This window comes from Planococcus citri, chromosome 4 (genome assembly GCF_950023065.1).
Source record: "Planococcus citri chromosome 4, ihPlaCitr1.1, whole genome shotgun sequence".
NCBI lineage: Eukaryota > Metazoa > Arthropoda > Insecta > Hemiptera > Pseudococcidae > Planococcus > Planococcus citri.
In genome coordinates, this window is record NC_088680.1 from 72,159,753 (window position 1) to 72,173,458 (window position 13,706).

The window sequence follows — 13,706 nt, forward strand, 5'->3', positions numbered from 1 at the left end:
TGAAAACCAACTTCACTTCTGAACCCAAAATAACGAATTAACGATAGAAAGAAACGAAAAATGAACAGGAATCGATTCGATGATGACGACGATGACGCCGCCGCCGCCGCAAGTCCGCCACCAACTACGAAGAAAATATCTGCGGAAAAATTCCCCTTCTGCCTCGCACGTCTCTCGCGCATTTTGCCAATCGCCAAATACGAGTACGTTGAGACTAAAAATATGGACTCGGGACTAGTTTACCTTGAAAAATTACGAAAAAAATTTAAGGGCCGTCATGGCATGGCATATTGTTGGTAGAAATTTTGTAGCAGCTCGCGGTTCGAAACTGGTCGTCGTCGTCGTCGTCGTCGTCGCTCCTCGCTCGTCCGACTCCAACATTCACATTCACAAATTCGCAGTTCGCAGTTCACAGTTCACAGTTGACGCCACATCATATCGCGCGCGTCTACGAGTACGAGTACAATCAATGCCAACGATCAACGCTTCTCTCGCCTTTCTCGCCTCACCTCGCGTTTCCAGTTTTTTTTCGCTCTTCAAGCGGCCACTTTTTGAACAATTTGCAAGACGACGTCTATCCATCAGCCTCGCCAGTCTCAGTCTCATCCTCACAACGTGCGTGGGTGGTTTTTACAAAAACAAAAATTGCAAAATTTGCAAAATACACTCAAAATGACTTGAAAAACCTATTCAAAACTCGCGACTTCGTATTTTTCGAAAAGCTCGCTGGCATACGATCATACGAATACGAAATACCTACTAGGTATACTCCGTTTACTATGTAGGTATTCCGATACGACTTTCAACGTTCAATTTGGCAACAACGACAGACAACCGAGTGAAAAACACGAGCGATACGAAAATTTCCAATCTGATAACGCCGTGGTTTTTTTCATTTTACTAGATAAGATAGCAGCAGCACCACGAAGACTGGCATGGCTCAATTGGCTCATGGCTCATGGCACGGACAAACTGACACCGGAGAACATACGAGTATCACACGCATAATCAGACCCGACCCATTCGTGATTCCGATTCCGAACTCAATAAGGCTAGCGATATGACTTTAAAATGTCGACAAAACCTTATTAATACGAGTAGGTATAATACATTTCGCATTAGACTTAAAAAAATTCCGCCTTCGACGATGTTCTGTTTCCACGATGCACTATCGGAATAGAGTATCTACAGGAGGATAAGAATAGTGAATTGCTCATCCGGCTGAAGCACCGCTCGTTATACACGCCTTCTCTGAAAATTTCATTTCATTTTCAATTTTTCTGAAATTTACCTATTCGTACAAATTGATCAAAAATTCACTTTTGAATTAACATTCTCGGAATTTTACCGTGACCACCTAAAACGGCCAGGGGGCGCTCATAGGGAACAATCTGAATTTACTGGAGAAAATATGTAAAAAAAAATTGCCGGAGGCTTCGGGAATGGCAGAATGGCCTAAAACTAGTACCTATTTGTTAATGTGTGGGAGTTGAATTGAAAAAATTATTCGCATCGGATCGCTCCGCTGAAAAAACTCTTATAATTTTAGATATAGAAAAAAAGTTGGAAAGTCACCCTAAAAACAACTTTTTTGGAATTTTTAAATTTTCAAAAATTCTCCAAAATTCCACTTTAGCATCGAAAATGTTGATTGCGGACGTTTCGGGACAAACTCTTTCGATCTTACTACGCTTGCACGAAAACGTCAGAGGAAACGAGTAGTTTTTCTCACTGGGACCTTCTAGGCTGCTGCGTTTGCGTCTACATCTAGGTACATCCACACCACACGCTCTTCCGCAATCGTTGACCCATCTAATCCAAAATTGGGATAGGTAATACGTAATTCGAATTAGACGAACCGATCGCGGTATCCAAAGTCTAACTTGTGCAGCACGCGCTGCACCTACTGACAATTTGCTGGCGTCGCGCCGCACTGGCTTCGGATTGGTCAAAATCACCATCGCTTATGCCAAGTCGAAGCGGCCAAGTGTCGAGTCAGTTGAGTGGCCAAGTTGTACTACCCAAAACCATTGGCGATACGACGAAATTGGTGTAAGAAGCCAGGAAGGAAGGAAGGAAGAAAGAAAGAAAGGTATTGATCAATTGTTATACACTTACCCCGGAGGCTCTATCCTATCGATTGAATTGGGAGCTGAAGGCAGCATACCGTGCGACGGTATCGGTCCCGGCATCGGAGGACCGTGGGCGAACGGCGATCCGGGCGGCATGCCGAACTGGTGGCCGCTGAAGGGTTGGCCGGACGACGAGAAATGCGGATTACCGCCGAACGGCGGCCCCGACGAGTTGGGTCGTCCGACGAATTGCGGCCCGCTGCTGGACGGCGAGCCGAACGGACTAGGTCCGTTGAACGTGGTTGGTCCGGCTGAGTTGGACGTTGGTGGGAAGCCGGGCTGCGGACCCGGTCCAGGTGTGGAGGACCCGGACGGCGCCGGCGAGGCGGTGTACTGCGGCGTCGACGAGCCGGTCGGCGGACCCGAGTACGGCCCGCCGGCCGGCGAACCAGCTCCTACCGGCGGCCCCTGAAACGGCGACTGTCCTTGGTAACCGGCCGGCGGTCCAGAGTAATTTTGCCCTGAATTCGCAGCAAAACTTTGTTCTGGACCTGGCCCCTTCCATGATGGCGGGGCAGAGTCCTCCAGTGTGCCTGGCAGCGTGATGGGTGCAGCAGCTACACGTCGATTACAACCTGCAACCAAACGCGCGAACAATTAGCTCGTTATTCTACATGTACGTATAGTCGTATACGCTTAAACGCTTTTACGAGTAGTACGTCTAGGTACATAGGTTTAGAGGTATCTATACGTATACAATACATTACATACGACTATGAGGAGTGTAACATACACGACAACCCTTTATGCAGGTGACACCAGCGGTGGCGATGATGGGAGGGGGCGGGAGGGGAAAGGGGCAGGGGTGTCAACTGTCAAGCCTAGAAGCCACTTGTCGGAAAAATATGAGTGGTTCCTATTCCTGTATTGGGCGATATCAACCAAATACGATTTATCGTCTCTCTTCAGTCCTCCTTCCGATCACATCACAACATACTGTACGAATCGTGAACCTGGTCGCAAGTACCTCTACCTATTCCATTCGATGCTCACAATCACAAACATAACCCTACAAGTACGAGCAGATTTCATGAAATTTTCGATAATACATACAAAAATACTCGTACGGCGGGGTACGCGGATCACTCGCGTCGCGTGTACAATGTACGAGTACATATTTAGCGAGAATCTTCGCGTTTGCTACGCTCCAAATTCTTTTCTATTTTTACATAATCATATCGACGATCTCTTTCGGGGAGGGAGGCATTTCAAATAAAAATTGACAACGTCAACATCCGAGGTTTTCCTCAAAACACAAATTTGAATTACAAATAAAAAACAAATCGCAAATTAGTCCACCTTCTTCGTCTAATTTCGAAAACGAAAATAGCGATCAATTTTCAATTTCCTACGTTTCAGATGAGAACGAGAATAGTCGAAAAAAACCGAGTAGTTTTCCCAATTTTTGTACTTGTCCGAATGAGAGAGTGAATCGACTCGACGAGCCAATTTTTTCGTTCCTGTCGAGCATGTGATTTTTGAGCGAGAAAACCGTCAAATTCGAGATAGAAACTAGAGCTGCAGGTGCTGAAATTATTCTCGTATACGAAGCTACCATCGCAATGGTACTGGTACAGTGGTACATTTTGTGTTTTACAAATTCGATGTCTGGTGAATGGTGATGCAACGTCAAACGTCGCACCGACATCGACATCGACATCGACACACCTCGATGTCCTATATTCCAATAATACGTAAATCTACGTCGAGCTCGTACGAGTATGTACAATTGTACACTTTACAGCCACATACAGCACGTACTCGTACTCGTACTCGTACTCGTATATCGTATATGCATCGCCTATGCTTGCTTCACTATCGTGCCTCACGCCCTGCCCCTGCCTGAGCGTATCGCGAATCGTTTCGCGTCGCGTCGTAAATCGCAAAAAATCATGCAGCGGCAAACTTTATTACCGGTAATAAATTGTCAAATCTACGGACTACGAAAGAAGAAAAAGGGCGATTGCGATTCGGTACGTCTAACGTGTTGATTCGATCGATGAATACATATTGACAAATCAATTTATATATTAAAAAAAAAAATGATGATAATATTGATAATAATAAATGATCAGTACCGTAATAAGAGTACCAGTACCGAGAACGCATAATACACACGAATTATTCTCATCTCAGTAATGCGTAAAATTCGGTCAATTTTCTATTTCCCTTCGCCGAAATCACTACTCGATTCGTAGCCTACATAATCTTCGTGCGTCTTCTTTCAACAGCATACCGACTCCGAGAAGCCAAATTTTATCTCTTCTTTCACAATCTCAAAACTCGAGGGAAAAACTTACTAAACGAAACATCTCACAGTCACAGCATCGCGACGTAAGTACGTCTACGTATCAAACAACAACAACAACAACAATGTAACTTGATTTGCAAACAAATGGACACTGACTGGACGCGAAGCAATTACTTCGCTAAGCCAATTCGACCGTATTGATTTCGTTATCGGAAATAAAAACTGAAATTTACATACAAATGATAATAAAATTGCGTTATCGATACGAGATTAAAAGCTGAAAAATCTCAGACCGATATTGCTGCGTAACATAATGAATCGTGGAAAAAAAGTTATACGAACAAATATTTTTTCTCATTCGGTGGTAATTTTCAAAAATCAACGCAATATTCGCTTAATGCACGCGTTGGCGCCGTTGGCGGTTGGGGGCAAATGTGGCGATTGGCGATTACTCGTATTATCAGTAAAACAGAGTCCAACAAAGCCGCCATTTGGAACGTTTGCGAAAAAACCTCAAATAAAATGAAATGAAATGAAACTGAAAAAAGATAGGTGGATATTTGTAGAGTTAGAGTAGGTCTGTAGGTCTAGGTACACCCATATCTGCAGAAATGTACCTACGTATTCGTAACAGCTTCGAGCTTCGACGACCAGTAAGTCCGTAGCGACTAGCGAACAATACAAAGTGTTGAAATTTTGACGAGTGATTTTGAAAATCACGCTACTCGCGTACGCGTATTTTCGAACGAAATAGACGACTGAAAATAAAATAATCGTCGCATTTGCAAACACACCTATTTCAACAACGCAGCACAAGTTGCAAAACAAAATGTAAACAAACAATGAATTTTGACATTCGATAGTAAACAATCGAATGTTATCAGTACGTAAGGCAATTTCAACGTGAAAACGAAATAAGAACCGAACGATAAAAACCTACGGTAATCGCTATCGATTCTGTGGCAAAGAAATTCGTCCAAAATGGGTAATCGCGTCGCCAATACAAAAATTTCCAACATGTTCGAAAAATAGATTCTACATAGGTCTAGGCGGTCCGAAGCTGCACCGTACTCGTACGTAAATGTACGTGGTGTACGTTGTCGTAAAACACAAACATCGCAGATAACAGTATACGGTACCTCTGAAATTATAAACTAAAAATACATCGATAGGTAAAATTATTAATAATGGTGTAGTTGTAGTTACATTTTTTACTTCTCGAACCTCCGCGTCCCTGTCTCATAATGAATCGCAAATCGAAATACTTGTACAGTTATTTCGACTTTGTGCTTTCGAATGAACACTTTTGAAACCGCAACAACACCGATCGTACCGCATATTATTATTGCAAATTATTAAACAATTACGCGAATCTTGGTCGTACAAAACGGGCGATATTTCGCTAACGTAATTTCTACCACAATTATTATCATTACTGTAACTACGTGAAAATGCGATAACAGGTAAATTTATTGCCTTCATCGTACGGCAAAGGATTCAATATGCGTTTATTATGACATATAGTCGCTGCTCAAACCGTACTTTTTCCGATTCAAAAGCAAAGAAATTTTCAGCGCGCGCTAATCCAAGTAAGTGAGAAAGCAAATTAAAAGAAAGAGAAGGCTGTATAAACGCACTACGCAAGTCCATTTTCTCAACATCACTCGACACTATGATTTACGTTCGAGTTTTAAACTAGACCGGCACATTTTCACGCACAAATCACTCGGAATTTTCACTAATTTACGCGTTTAATCGTATTAATTTATTTAAAATAATTAACAATTTCAGGTTAACGATCGCGATTCTAAAAATGCGAAGCACGCGTCCGAATACTGAAGCAGTGTTGTCCGAGTACGAGCGTAAATATAATCTCTTCCGAATGCTCGAAACGTCCGCAAAGTCTAAAAAGTTGCGCGCAATGTTACCACACCGACAGAAAGACGGTACAAAATATTACGATGGTTTTGATTTTCGTATTTTTTGTGGTCAAAATATTTCAAATGATGTAAAACTTTCATCGTTTTTCCAATGAATCGCGATTTTGAAACAATGTTAAGCGTTAAAATTTGAGGAAATCTATCGAAATTCAAAGTTACTTCGTGCGAGTGTTCTGGAAAATGCCAAGTTTTCGTTCACGCATAATGGTTAACCTGTGTTCCGTGGATTTCAATTTTTTGTAATGACTTTTTTTCATTTTTTGTTTTATTTCCGCAAAATGATGCGTTTCCATGAAATAATTCGATTTATTGGAGTTGGTGAATAAAGTACTAACGCTAATTATACGTAAATTCAGCTTTGAGAGAGATGAACGTGAAAATTTTCAATCGCAGAAATCGTACAAAAATAGGTAACAACAAAAATGGATAGGTGTGAATTTGAACCAGAAAAAACAGTGTTTCATTTTTGAGTGAGCAACATGAACTAACAGCAAAAAAACCGACACTCCAACAACTCGGACATGTTGAAAAAAAATAATTTCATTCGTATTTCGTATTTTAAAAATTCCAGGGATTGAGAATAGATGATTTTTAAAACTTTAAATACTTAAGAATAACGTAAAACGAAACGACGACTGAAACTGGAAGATAATCTCAAACATTGTACCCCGAACTGGTGAACGTTTTACTCGTAATATCGAAAAAGAATGATGATACGGAAAGTTTTTCGAGGAGTGAAAACCCATTTCGACGCCAATTATTATCGTTAATGCCGTAATGTGGAGTATAAATGAAAGGCAAACGCCCAAAACAGGTGCCGAAAACAAACCCAAAACGTAATCACGAACAGCTACGATTCACGATTCCACTATAGATTCGAGATGTGAGAGTAGGAGTACTTTTCAGTTTTCAGTTTCACTCGTCGTTCGTCATCAAACACAAAATGATAATCAAGTAATTAATATCGCACCTTTTTTACCTCGTGCCAGGGCCGTGGTAACAAATACAGAAGAACTAAATGAGAAGGCTTCAGCCTAATGTCGATGATTTTGTTGAACGCAGGAAAACGATTTACCGGCCAGGCAATTCCTCAGAAATGTTGACAGCAGCGGCGACAATAACACTCGTAAACCGATGTGAATTTTCTTTTCGAACCGGCGCAACGAAGAAAATGGTTTTTCGCGAAGTTGATTACCGGAATGGCCATCGACGCGGTGGCAAAACCGTTGGATTTCTTTAAACCGATAACAAATGTGGCCATTTAATACTTTTATCGCAACTACGAATAACGCACATCACACAGTTACATAAATAACACATATTTGCGAGCGGTACACTGACATATCACTGAACGTACACGCCGATAACGGTTTAATTTTGACGACAAGTCGGCGTCGCGTACAACCCGCCTCGGTTAGCGGCGTCGAACGAAGCACGTCGTCGAAAAACGATCGGATATTACGAGTACGAAATACATGGCGCAAACGAACGGATACCCGATACCGATATGTCGAGAGCAACGCAATCACCAAGAACCGAGATACATAGCTGTTGATATGATACGATATTTTTCAAGCCGAGTTGCAGTGTGTACCTACCTGCAATAGCACAGTATTCACTATACAGCTACGCGCTACAGCTGTAGCTGTACGACGATTACGAATTATGATACGATCCGACGACGTCAACGTGTATCAGTATCAGCTATCAGATCAGAACATAACAGGACAGAAAGACGAACAGTCGAACACAGGCATTCATACGGCGCGTCCGAACGAACCGGTGCGTTGTATCTACGTTGATGCTCGAGTACTAGGTATCTCTAGCGAGTAGGTAAATTGCAATATCGCGTATCGCGTACGGCCACTCAAAAACCTCGAGTAAGTATAGTCGAGAGTGTAGAAGAAATATGAGGGGAGTAAGAGAGAAGAAGAAAAATGCAAAATAAAAATATTACAACCGGGTACCGTAGGTATTACACTCGGGTATTGTTATTACTATTAGCAATAGCAATAGCAATAGCGAAGCGATAGTCAAAATAGGTAGTCGAGTTACGTCGGGTACGCCACGGTATCGCGTTCGCGTATTCGTATTGTATTGTGCCGCTTGGTTGACGCTATCGCCACGACCGCTGGTACGCGGTCGTCATTTTTTCAAATCGTCCTTCTAGCCTTCCGTTCCGCAAGGTGAACGTTGCTACCGCTACCACCGCTACTGTCGTCCCGTTTCCGTCACCGTCACGTCGTCTCCGCTCCGGCAATGGCTTTGGCTTTGGCTGTACGCTAAACGCTATATCAAAATAACGCCGCCGCCGTCGTCGGTGTCGTCCTCGTCGTCGTCGTCGTCGTCGTCGTCGTCGTCGTCATCCAACTCGACCACCACTCGCACTGACCGGTTGCCAGACGTGCCGTGTACATGTACAAACGAAGATGTGTAATAGGTAAACGTAGTACGTACAGTAGTCAACGTGTAAGTACACTACACTGTTGTATTGCATACGTTTACATCGGTACGTAAACGGTAAAACGCAACGAAAAACATCCGAAAAGTAGATACTAAACAAAAATATCGAAAACTTGGTCGATCTTCGGGTCAAAAAAAAAAAATCGATGGTTCACCGATACCGTTTATAGGCGAACAATTGGCGAAAAAAAAAATAATAATAAAAGAGAAAAGAAAACTCGGCGAGCTCGCTGAAAGTTTTTTTAAAAAAAGGAAAGCGCGAGTTCGATTGCGATTCCAAAGCACACAACGTACACTTTGTAGTTTCAGTTTACTTCTTTTATTCCTCCAGCCAGGCTGCCGGGGCAGGGCTATGATTACGCGCGGGGCAACAGAATCAATATAGTTGACACTGACTCGCTTGTTTCAGATCAATAAAAATTCTCACCCTCGTTCGTTCTTTTGTCACCGTGAGCCGAGGAGCCGGCTGCTCTTTGCCGCTTTCCCTCGTTCTCGTCTTTCACCCGTTATGTATTTTCAACCCCTTTCCTCCCTCCACGCCTCTCTCTCTCTCCGTCTTCCTTCTTTGTACCTACTTCGAATGCTTGCGCGTACTTTACGTATGTATGTATGTATGTATGTACGAGTACCTATTTACTTTCTTCGCTTTCTTTTTAGTTTTTTCTTTTTCTCGTCGTCGTGTTTTTCATTTTTCTTATCAACAACCTACAACCAGCAACCTACCAATGCGATGCGAATACGATGCAACGGGACGGGACGGGACGGCGCGGCGGGCGCAGCGACGCAACGTATCAGTCACCATACCATCGTCGTCGTTTCCATTCACTCGTCGAAGAAAATTTTCACCGCCAATTTACAAGCAGCATTAATTACCTACATACGATCAACTGGTAGTCGCGTCGCGTCGTGTCGCGTACCTACTCCTACTCCTACTCCTCTCCTACTGTGTATACTCGACGTAATACATACAAATACAACATTCGCATAAGTACCTACATGACGATTACACCTTAGGTACTCGTATATACTGCTGTAGCTGTTGTAGTGTTCGCTTACGCATCGCATAAGTAATGGTTACCTATTCACGATACCGGTGCGAAGGGACGAAGGAGTCTCCTCTACATGCGTACCTACTTACGGTATCAATGTCTAGTACAATGTACTGATACTCGTGGTACACGCGTGCAGTCGTGCACTCGCCAATCAACGCACAGGTACACTGCAGTCCAAACCCCGGAGCCCGGAGCCCGGAGCTGCGGATCGTATAATCTGTACGGTGATTTTTCGGCGTCAACGCAGTATAAGCCGAGTTTGTCATCCCTTCAACCGACAGCCGTCCGGCATCCACTGTCCAGCTCCAGTTTAATGAAATATCTATCATCTTGGACGTTTGACCTTTCTTGTTGCAGCTTCATCCGGCCGTTACCTTTATCAATTCGAAAAATGGCCAACTGGACGAGCGATGATCATCGTCTATTGCTCATTACTCATTAGTTTGCCCAGTCATTAACTCTCGCTCTCGCGAAATGCGAATAGTGACAACTGACGTGAGAAGGGTAGTCTCGGTGAAATTGCATTAGCATTACCTCGCGAGGGTATGACCTCAGCCCTCAGCCCTCAGCTCATTACTCTACCATACACATACACACAATTCGATGATTATTGCTCAACAGTCAGCTTTCCTTTCTTTGAGGACTTCAGACAGTTCAGACCAAAATAACTGGCAAAAATTTACGATTTTAAAATGCGAGTTGACTGCTCGCGTTGAACATGGGGAGAAAAAAAAATAAAACTGGAGCATCGTCGACGCTGTGCGCTGTGGAAACTTGGAAAGAAGAGAAAAGCAAAAGAGAATTACCTATCGTCGTAATAATATTCCTACGGTTTTGAAAAAGAAGAAGAAGAAGGGAAAAAAAGAAAAAAAACGGAAAAACGAAAATTGGCATCGCCGCACAATCGAGCAACCTGCGCCGTGCGGCGCTAGGCTGCGCTCAAAGATGTCCTCATAATCAGTGTTACCGTTCATAAAAAAACATTCTCTTCTCCCCGTCGCCGCAGAGATAAATTGATGGGCTGCGGCGCAGCGTGGCGGCGGGTATCAACATTCGTAAGAAATGAGTGTAAATTTTTACTCGTAGTGCATACTCGTATTCTAATTGGCGTTCCGCAAATTGCAATTTGCAACCGAACATGTGCAATGTACCTATTGCATTGCAATCCGTCATTCTGGAATACCTACTCCGCTACAATCGCAGAAAGAATCCTTAACCGTTGATAATTAATGAGATAGGTAGCTACTCGTATCGTCAGAAAATACCTACGAGTATCTCTTCCGTCCTACTGTTTCGAGAATGAGATACATATTATTACGAGTGTACGAGTACGAGTACGAGTACGAGTACAAGTACTCGTACGTATTATATAAGTTTTAACCTCGGGTGGGGTGACGTCGCCGTCGGCTGTCGTCGTCGTCGCACGTCGCGTCCTTTACCATTGACGTCTCACGTCTCTCATTAAAGGAGGAATAAACCTGTTTCAGCTCCGATACACAATACGACGCGATCAATGCACCTTGCCGAGGCAATTGCTGACTCGACTCGACTCGAGTAATGAAGAAAAAGTTGCAAACATAGCCTTACGAGTACTTGGAATATGTTAATGACGGCGGAGGCAGCGGTGGCAAGAAATGTATCCAATTTTCGAGATTTAGTCTTGAAGTCGCGCCGCGGAAAATCTCCTGAAAGGGGTTCGAGAATTGTCGTTAGATACTCGTGTAGGTGTAGAGTAAATCAGAAATTACGTTCGACTGTTTGAGCGATAAGGGATCAATCAACCTGTTGCTGTGGCTGTGGCTTTTTTCACGGCCTCCTCGGGTAATTGTTCAATTTTAACGACACGGTACAGCTGTATGGCTGCGGATACAGCGCTGAACTGGCTGAACGCACAGTGCAAGATGGTACACTCGTAATAATTGATTAGTAATAGTTCCACCACTCGCACTCGGTATTGGTATTGCCGCATTTATTCGTAATAGTTTCAGTTTCAGCATTTCTAAGCCAAGCGTCAACTTGGCCGCCACCGCCCACTGCCCATCGCCAATCGCCAGAAGAAGGTTGGTTTGTCATCGTTCGTCGTCAGGTCAGCTCAGAACGAAAGTCGCGCTGGAAATTAGAAAAATTTGCCTCAGGTATGTTATCACTATCAGGGTCCTCGGTAGAAGACTATTCGTCGACGGACCGATGGACGAAGGGCCAAGTCAGAAGGCGAGCAAAGCAGCAGCTCCACTTTTTTGGTAACGCTGCAAAAATAAACTAGGTACCTACAGCTACACGTCGTATTATTATAACTACTCGTACAAGAAGTAAGGTAAGACCAAGACGTACAAGTACCGAGTACATTGAGTACAACCAATTCGTTAAATAATAATACGAGCGGGTGTAGGTAGAAGACGGCGGCGGCGGCCACGGAGGAGAAGGAGGATGAGGAGGAGGAGGAGCAGCAGATAGAGCTTCACTGAAAAGATAGTCCAAGTCGTCGCGTGCGTGCTGTTTTTGTTTTTTTTTCTTTTTCTGTTGTTGTTACGTAACGGTTACGATACGACAACTGATGAACTGAAGCAGAAGCAGTGCGGAGCTGGAGGGTACCGAGGGCACTAGGAGGAATCCAACATTGAACGCAGAACGCAGCAACAGTGCAGCCGCAGCGGTGCGAAGGGCTTGTACAGCCGTACAACCGTACAGGTTTAACACCATAAAGCGGTGACGGTCTGACGGTACGGTGCGGCGCGACGCTGTCACCATCGGCATCGTCACCTTCCTCTTTCGGTGCGGGCGCGGGCGCGGGCGGCGCTCTCCTATTTTCGGATTCGGTTTCGCCGTTTCGGTCCAATCTCTCCCACGAACGAAGCGACGAGCGAAAAGCGAAAAGCGAAAAGCGAACCTAATAACATAAAATAACCTTGCCCGTGCAAAGTGTACGGACTCCGGTTCACCGAAGCATCGAGGCCTGAGGGCTGAGGGCTGAGGCTGAGGCAAACAACGCTGAAGCTAAACGCGCCAACAGCTATCAACATTCAGCTTGAGCGACAGAAAATCGCACATCAAACACCAACCAGAACAGAAATAATGAATGAGTGAAGCTGAAGAAGAAATTATTACCTACCTATTTTAAAAGTAAAGGTAATTTGCGATTGTCACAGGGCAACGTTGTCAGATATTGCGACGGTACCCTCTCGGTGGCTCCCGTAGCCCGTAGCCGTTTCCTACGGTCGCCCGGTCGCCCGGTCGCCGTCACATCAGCAGCTGAGCCGTTGTCGGTGTCGCCGGTGTCGGTATCCGGCATGGCTTAATTATCAGTTATCACCCACATCGACAAAGAAACCGAATCAAGAATCCCTTCGCACGATCGCACGATGTTACCATTTTGCCATCTTCGACTTGGAGTTGGCAAACGCCAACGGTAATCGTACGGCGCGGCGCGGCGTAAACATACGAGTATTTAATCCAAACCCAAAGCCAACCGTACCTAGGCCTACATATAGTGTACCTGTGCATTTTTCGAGTGACCGGCGAGCCCGGAGCGCCACACGCTACAATATCAACTCCAAGAACCAAACCAGACGATCGTCGTGGTCGTGCTAAACGCTACAAATGCATCCAAATTCCAATAAGCTTGAATCGTAAATTTCCATTCCTACGCATCTTGTTTCTTCGAATAGTGCTACAAAGATTGGCGAAAAAATTGATCGACGCCAATAGCCAAATTATCGATGATTCGTCCCCTCCATATTCCGTAGTCTGTCTCCTCTCTGTACCTCCCAATTATGCATATTTTTTGCTATACAAGTGCCCATCGGGGTTTCAAGTTTTCTTACCCGTATCCTATCAGTCATCGGTTCTATGACGATGTTCTACATTATAA

General features: G+C 44.1%; 1 protein-coding gene across 4 annotated transcripts in view; it reads right to left on the minus strand.

The window, feature by feature from the left end:
• The window catches only part of Chi (LIM domain-binding protein 2 Chi), a 40,121-nt gene extending 33,892 nt beyond the window's left edge, over nucleotides 1-6,229 (minus strand). For 2 of the 4 annotated variants that reach the window (XM_065360793.1, XM_065360791.1), the window contains exons 1-2: nucleotides 5,590-6,229; nucleotides 2,119-2,707 (exon numbers count right to left, since the gene is read on the minus strand). In XM_065360793.1, coding sequence (XP_065216865.1) covers nucleotides 2,119-2,707; nucleotides 5,590-5,626 — 626 coding nt within the window. In that variant the 5' untranslated portion in view covers nucleotides 5,627-6,229. Of the gene's footprint in view, nucleotides 1-2,118; nucleotides 2,708-4,210; nucleotides 4,500-4,725; nucleotides 4,757-5,589 lie in introns of those variants that run through there. The other 2 variants (XM_065360794.1, XM_065360792.1) reach the window with 2 other exon arrangements.
• Nucleotides 6,230-13,706: the final 7,477 nt, after the last annotated feature.